The 7,971-nt window shown below is 33.9% G+C and overlaps 1 protein-coding gene across 1 annotated transcript; it reads right to left on the bottom strand.

Annotated features, from left to right (window-relative positions):
* Positions 1-7,363: 7,363 nt before the first annotated feature.
* On the bottom strand, positions 7,364-7,699 carry LOC143590353 (uncharacterized). The gene has a single exon (XM_077070857.1). The coding sequence runs from the start codon at positions 7,697-7,699 to the stop codon at positions 7,364-7,366; it is 336 nt and encodes a 111-aa protein (XP_076926972.1).
* Between the last annotated feature and the right edge of the window lie 272 nt (positions 7,700-7,971).

Below are 7,971 nucleotides of genomic sequence, written 5' to 3' on the forward strand. Positions count from 1 at the left end.
AGTAAAGTTTGAAGACTCTAGGGGCATTTTTGATCAAGATTGAATACTACAAGTCAAGGCCCGACCCAAGCCAACAAGAACCAAGCCTTTCATGTTTTATTATTACATAATATATGATAAAAAAATAAAACCTAGCAGCTCAAAAATCCCGATCGGAATTAAAAGAAAGAAAGAAAAGTGGTTTGTGCTTTGTGTGGAAATGGACGGCTCAAGAGAGTTTGTTGTCTCCTTCATTGAGACAACATTTAATTTGTGATTCTTGATAAATAACTCACGTGAGCAGATCCAAGAACAAATAACATTAATTAATTAAAAACCTAAACACACATATACTTGCCGATCGGAACTAGGACAGCCAAGGGAAAAGAAGAAAAAATCTTTGTACAAGCTTCTTGGTGGCTAGGAGAGGAAGGATATCGTTAAGGGAGACTTGGTACAGCTGCTAGGGTCCTTATTCATCAAGAAACTCAGCCATAATATTAAGTATAACTCTCATAAACTTTGTTCTTTTGTTCAAGACTCTTAACTTGTTGATTTTGATCTTTTACTTGATTAGTTTTGCAATTGAATTGAAGATTGACTTGTGCTTGATTGATCTTGAGTATTGAATGAGTTTAATTATGTTTATGTTGAGTTTTATGATGTTTAAATTAAGTATTTGCTGCTGTCTAAAAATCATGTGTAGCTAAACTCGTTAGTTCTACCTAGGTTAGATGATTATTGTTAGGTTTTAGTGAGTAATATGGATTGTTGATCATCATGACTTGATTTGTTAATGAAAAGTTTGGTTTAACATTAAATTAGGTTGTGTTTAGTGGCTATGTTTTTATTAATTATACTCATATACCTCTTGATTTGATTGATTGAATCGGTTTTGATTGATTTTAGCTTGTTTGAACTCTTTACTTTGCGTTTAGAGATTGTTTGCGGGGTGATCAACCGTAGGGTTTAAGTGGGTATGTTAATTGATTAGATTCAGCGGGTTAACACCTTCTTAGAGACAGAGAGGTGATAGGAAGTAAATTCGTCTCATAGCTTTTACTTGTTAAGATTAGGATCGCGCGAGAGCGGGTTTGGTTCTTGTCGGGTTTAGGTTTGTGAGCAATTAGTTGATCTAGTTTAAGTTAAACTAAATTGTTCCTCTATCCTTAGTTGCATAGTATTCGTCTCCATTAGGGTAGTGTGTCGGTGAGTCCGAGAGGAAAATCGTCATTAGAACACTTTAACAATTCGTTTCCCGGTTTGTTGGTGAGAACGAGAGGTGATCTAGCTTTCTTAAGTGAACCTTAGTTGTGTCATCCTTAGGAACCGGTGTCGTGAGATTCTTCAATCCATTATCTTATTATACTTCAATATGATTCTTACCTAGGTAGACGTTTTCTCCAATTGCAATTAAGTCTCTAAGTTTTATCAAGTGTTTAGTTAAGTTAAGTTAAGTTAAGTTAAGTCTAGTTAATTAATTTAGTTAAAGTAAGTTAGGTTACGTAGTTAATTATTAAAAATCATTTAAATATTCTTAGGTGAGTCTTGGTTAGGGTTAAGTATGAAAAACGTTTTCACGTGTCCTTGTGTTCGATACTCGGACTTCCTTCGTGCTATACTATTAGTGATCAGTACACTTATTGGTTTTGTGTGGTTTCTTTAGAAGTCTTGTTTTATAAATTTAAAGCTTATTTGTGAGTTACTTAGAAAGAGCATCATTAGACACACATCAGCATGCTTGTGGTTATGCATCAGTATAACTTGTTGATTATGTTTGATTATGTGTACATTTTGTCTTTGTCAAAATTGCTTTTGGATAACTCATATGATTAAATGACTTATCAAAGAAGTTTTTTTTAAGTAAAATGTTTTTGATAAAAGAACAAACTGTTGGTGTTGAGACATGATAAGACTATTTAGTTCAAGCTTGGCTTAAAAGGTTTTAAATGTAAATTGATCCAACATTTTGGGAAATGATAGAAAATTGGTTATTTACACTAATCTTATGGATTCAATAGACTAAAAAGACTATTTATGCAGTCATTGATAACTATGATAGCTTTCCATGGTGTGTAAAAACAAATGTGATATAAACTTAATATAACTGCTAAACTTAATGTGGAGATACATTGTTGAAATATGCATGTTTCAAGATAAATCTCTCCACATCATAGGTAGAAAGGTAACTACCCTGTCATTCACAAGCCTGTTGGTATTTGGTCATTCAAAATGATTCATTTTCTTTATGACAAAGAACATAAATTGTGCAAAAATATTATACATCAACTAAAAGTTGATAAAATTACAAACATGAGGGTTTAAACTAAAACTACAAAGGTTGGGAATCATTATAAGTTCATACACCTTAAATGTAAGGCATGTAAGTCCAACGTTCAACCTCAAAGTTTGAAAAGTTTTGAAAAGATAAAATTTTTATAGAAAATTATTCATGTTCTATCAATTAAAAGATATTTAAACCAAATATCAGGGGTTGAAATCAATTTGGGTTGATCTGGAGAAAGCCAAATAAGCTTTGAGAAGAGATACGAGACATCATTGTGCATTTAGTGTTATCCATTTTGTATTATGAAAACAATTGAACCTAAAGCATATCAACAATGTAATTAAATTCATGCTAAGTTTTGACCTGCTATTAACCTATCTGATTTGTCATAATAATGTTGGGAATGAAGTATTGAAAAGTGATTTAATCAATATGATCCCATGTTGATATCTTTTCATAAAAGAAAAGGATTTGAAAGGATTAACTGAAATTTGATCTCAAAATGCACCATTTGTTCTTAAACTTTTGATCACAAAAGAAAAAACACATTTAAAGTGAATTTCAAGTCAAAAGGTTGTTCTAATAGCAAATCAACTTCAAAATGTCTTATGCATTGATGATTTGTCTATTTTCATAGTGCATTTAGTGACTTTGTTTGAATATGTGGTTTTCGAGTATACTTGAATGCTTATTTAATGTTTATCTCTTTCAAGTAAACTTGATGAACTATTGATGTGATTATGTTTTGAATATGTCTGACTACTTTGTTCTTAAATATAAGTGTTTCAAGTAAACTTTGTTTATCGAGCACAGTTTATGCTTCAAACAAATTTCTATGTTAAAGATTTGACATTCCAAGTGTCCTTAAGCATACTTGATATTTGTAAGTGTTTTCAAGTAAACTTTGCTTATCGAGTACACTTTATGCTTCAAGCACACTTTTATGATAAAGATTTGACATTCCAAGTGTTCTCAAGTATATTTCATGTTTTCAAGCATACTTAATTAATTTCGAGTAAACTTTATTCATAGAGCACACTTGTTAGTATTTCTATGATAAAAGTTAACTCTTTTAATTTTTAATTGATTAATTTATTTTTGAGCAAGCTTTGGTGAAATACTTTCTCGAGCAATCTTTGTGTTTGAAATTTTGAAAAGGGGGTTGTTGACAGTATTCATGTTTTACACGACAAACTTTTTTAAACCTTACTCTCATGTAACCAGTGTACAATAGTAAAGAAAGAATCAAAAGAACTTTTCAGTCACTTTTCTCTCCGCCTATTGCATACTTGTACCCTACAAACCAATTCGTCATCTTACAAAAATTTGCTTAATCAGTTGTCGCGTTTAATAATTCAGACCATTCTCATTACTTCTCGTGGGAAAAGGATCCCCCAAGGAAAAGAATTCTACGTCAAGAAATTCTATTTGTTGATGAATCTGCCAAAAGGGAAAGAATTATGTATGAAAAAAGATTGAGAGAGATTCATGACAAACAATTCCTGAATCAAATGTTGTCTGAGAAAGTAATGGAAGAGCAAACAATAATAATGTAACAATTTGAGATTGAGAGGAGATTAAAGGATGAAGCTAATAATGAAAATGGTGAGGAGATCCCACAAGAAGTAATTGCAACATTATTAAACGATAAAGAGATCCCATAGGGAGTGCTTGTGTCATTACTAAAGTTAATTCAAAGTGAAGAAACAGAAAAGGTTGCAAAAGAAAATCTAAACAATGTGCTTGAAAAGGTCATTAAGGAATTGAATGATGAAAATGATCAAAAGACTGTCAAGAATGTTGAATCAGCTAGAGAAAGTGGAAAAGAGCTTGTTAGAATTGAAGATAAATACCAATCTAGTGTAATCAAGGATATAAGTGAAAAGGATGTTGAGTATGTTTTGAATAAGAAAAGACACGAGAAAAAGTGTGCCAGAAGAGAAAGATAGAGAAAACAAGATAAACAGAAAGGGAAAATTGAAAAAGACACATTTTTGTGTAGATATGGTGGAAAACCTAAATATCTAGTGGACAATGGAATTCCCTTTGACACTGTGTAATTCATGACAAAGAAAGTAGAGAAAAAGGTCAAGATACACTCTAGTAGAACCAAAATCATCTTTTAAAAGACAAATAGTTTCTAAGGAGCCTTAAGCTACAACAAGAGCAATAGTTGCAGAAGAAAGTCATTCAGTCAATAATGAGAATCTACCAAACGCATTATTTTAGAAGAGGCACAGGTCTGCAAGTGCACAACAAAATGAGTTATTAATATATTTTAGGGAGCAAGCAAGGTTGGGATTTCCCTTTCTGAGTAAAAGGAGAAGTTTGGATGACACTGAAACCAAATTAGGCAGAAGGGATGAGAAGTTAATGAAAATCAGACCTACACCCTACTCTTTTGTGCAACCTGACAATGCACAAAGGCTCAACGGTGCAGAAAGACACAAAGTTAATGCAGCATCAAGCAAACCTTGTTCCACTATGATGGAATGTATCAACATGAGAAGGGTGATAATTGGTACAATCTAACAAGTTCAAAGAAATGGAAGAATTGCCAACATTCTTTATGATGATAAGAATGGAAAGTTCTTGCTGAGAAACTCTGAGGGGATGTTACTTTATTTAATCTCACATGACAGGGAACTGAAATTTCTACATTTAGAAGATCTTATCGACATTAATAGATGGAACCTTCCTTGTGACCATCCCTTTTATTTTGAAATTTTCATGTTCCAACAAAATACAGCTGAGGTAGCAAATCCCCGAATCAACCAACTAAGAAGCAAGATACAATATTGAACAACAATTAGCTCTTGAACTTCTTATGATCTTTGGTTTGGTTCATTAGTATTTTAATTCAATTTGATGTGTATTGCCCTTGAGGCAAAACTTTAAATATGTAATTTTTCTTTAAAGTAATGTAATTTATTGCTTTTAAGTCTTTGATATGTATTTTGAAACAAGTTCATGTAATCTAGAGGTGTTTTGGTGCATCTGAGTTGTTCCAATCTAGGGAAGATGGTTGGGACTAAAAATGATCAAGGAAGATTGGAATCTTTCCAACCTCCTCAGAAATATGCTAAGTATGGAATTCGAGCAAACCAAACACTGTGAGCAAGCCTAGTACCTATTCAAGAAAGGTATCTTACTTAGAGAAAGGTTATCTTATGGAATTCTTCTAAGTATTTATTTCGAGCAAACTACATTTCATCAAGCAAGGTTGTTCTTCAGTCGAGCAATGTTTGTCTTAGAGCAAACTCTTGACTTAGCCAAGCTTAAACCAAGTAATTTAGTGGGTTGAGCAAGGTTTCAATAAATATTATCTCAAGCACACTTGTAGAAAGTTAATGGAATTATTCTAAGGACTTCTACGAGCAAGGTTCACCCTCGAGCAAGCTACAGTACCCAAGCACACTTAGTTCACTAGAATAAGTCTTTGACAAAAGGTTGAAGAGATCAAAAAGAACAAGTTTTCTTGTAGGATATTCTCGAGCAAAGTTTAATTATATCATGAAGATTGAATTCTACTTGAAGAATATGTTCTAAGAAAATATTCAAAGTAAAAGCTTTCTTGGAGAACTATACCAGCACACTTATGGATTACAAGATATGCTCAATAAAGACAAAAGCTTACTCAAAGACCTATCCAATGCTTGTAATATTTTTGAATATGTTTAGCAATCATTAGGGTTTCTATAAGGTCTTAGGTGTGGCTATTTAAGGAAATATTGGGTCATATTTATGATAACGGCTGATTACACACTTTCCAAGCAAACAGAATATTTCGTACGGAAAGCAACCTCACCTGACATTCCACTTAGAAGCCCTAAAAGTTATTTCCTTTGCTTTATCGATTAATATCAATGAAAATCTGTTGAGTCTCTTGTGTGTTTGTTAGCTTTGTGTTGTTATAGCAACGCCCTGATTATTATTGATCCCACCTTTAGTAATCAAGGGGTCTTTACATTGGCTATTTCGAAATCCATCTTTTCAATATTAATTTGTGGGTTACGAGGTTGATAGTGAGGATATCGATCCTGACAAATCCCAGAAGTAATTTTGATCATCGAGATCCTGGGGAAAATCCCAAAAATAACTTTGTACTTGAGTTAACACGTAAGTGTTAAATACTTGGGACAAGCCAATAATGAGTGACATGAAAATGCCAAAACCTTATGTAAATACTTGGGACAAGCCAATCGTGAGTGACATGAAAAAGTCAAAACCTTATGTAAATACTTGGGACAAGCCACAGTTGTATAACATGTTTATGTTATTCCATTGATAAAATACTTGAGGATCCAACATGTAACCAACAACAACGAAGTGAAAACCCAATTCGTAGAAAAGTGAAAACCTTTAAATCTTTGAAGGGATTTATACCTTAACTTAGAGAGGTGGCCAAACCCCTAGGAATGCATTCGCTTATTATTCGGGATCCTGATTCTGCAAAACACTTGAACTTTTGTGAGGGTGGGTGTTAGCCTTAAGTCAGTAATGGGATTCAAAAAATAATACAAAAGGAAATAAATAATTGAAACAGTAAAGTCAGAATACATGCCATACCAAGTTAGAAATAAAATTCTAACCTACGTGAAATAGAGTTTAAGATGAACAACATTTCAGGATCTTAGCAGGATCCTTCCATCCGTAGCAAATAGTTGATATGCTCCTTTTCCTGCCTCAACCTTGATCTTGTACGGTCCTTCCCATTTGGGTGCTAGCTTTCCATCTGTGGGATCCGTTGTATTCTGAAATGTCTTCCATAGTACTAGATCTCCTATTTGAAATCTTCTTACCCTGACGTTCTTGATGTAGGACTCGGTGATTCTTTGCTGGTATGCCGCCATACGAATTCTTGCAAAATTTCTAAGTTCATCCACCACGTCAAGATTATCAAGATCCTGATTGTTGGTTTCAGGATTCTGGAGGCAGGATCTTGCAACAGGGATCACCATCTCAGTCGGAATCATTTCTTTGGTCCCAAATACTAAAGAGAAGGGAGTTTGCCCCGTCGCATTCTTTGATGTACTTCGATCTGCCCATAACACAAATGGTAGTTCATCAGCCTATTTTCCTTGTCCATTTGCCACGTCACTTCTTCTTCAAATTGTTGACGATGATCTTGTTTAAAGATTCTTCTTGTCCATTAGCTTGAGGATGTACTGGAGTAGAAGTGATCATTTTGATACCCCATGCAACACAAAAGTTGGTGGTTCTCTTGCGAATGAAATTAGACCCATTAGCACAGATGATCTCAGCTGGGATTCTGAAGCGCGTCAGGATATTTCGTTTGATGAAATATATCACCTCTTGTTCTCTAACTTGGGTAAATGCTTCTGATTCAAACAACTTAGAAAAGTAGTCTGTCATTGCTAATAGGAAAACCTTTCCTCCTGGAGCCTTTGGTAGTTTACCCACAATATCCATCCCTCATTCATGAAAGGCCACAGAGATACAAAATCAGATGGATGGGTTCAGGCGGTTGATGGAGAATTTTGTTGTGCCTTTGACAGGCATCACACTTTTGAGCACAGATCATTGCATCCTTCCTCATGGTTGGCCAATAATAACTAGTCCTAGTTATTTTTTAGAAAAATGATCGACCTATAGTATGATTCCCTCAGTCGCCTTTGTGGATATCTTCTAGAACTTCTTGTGCTTCAGGATCTTCCAAACATCTCAAGTTTGGACCTGCAAGA

The sequence above is a fragment of the Bidens hawaiensis genome, unplaced genomic scaffold, assembly GCF_021521415.1.
Source record: "Bidens hawaiensis isolate Kalapana, Puna unplaced genomic scaffold, B.hawaiensis_p1.1 tig00038490_1, whole genome shotgun sequence".
NCBI lineage: Eukaryota > Viridiplantae > Streptophyta > Magnoliopsida > Asterales > Asteraceae > Bidens > Bidens hawaiensis.

Bases quoted from the DNA above. Each gene is read 5' to 3' on its own strand.
- LOC143590353 (XM_077070857.1), bottom strand. From the start codon at position 7,699: ATGGATATTGTGGGTAAACTACCAAAGGCTCCAGGAGGAAAGGTTTTC.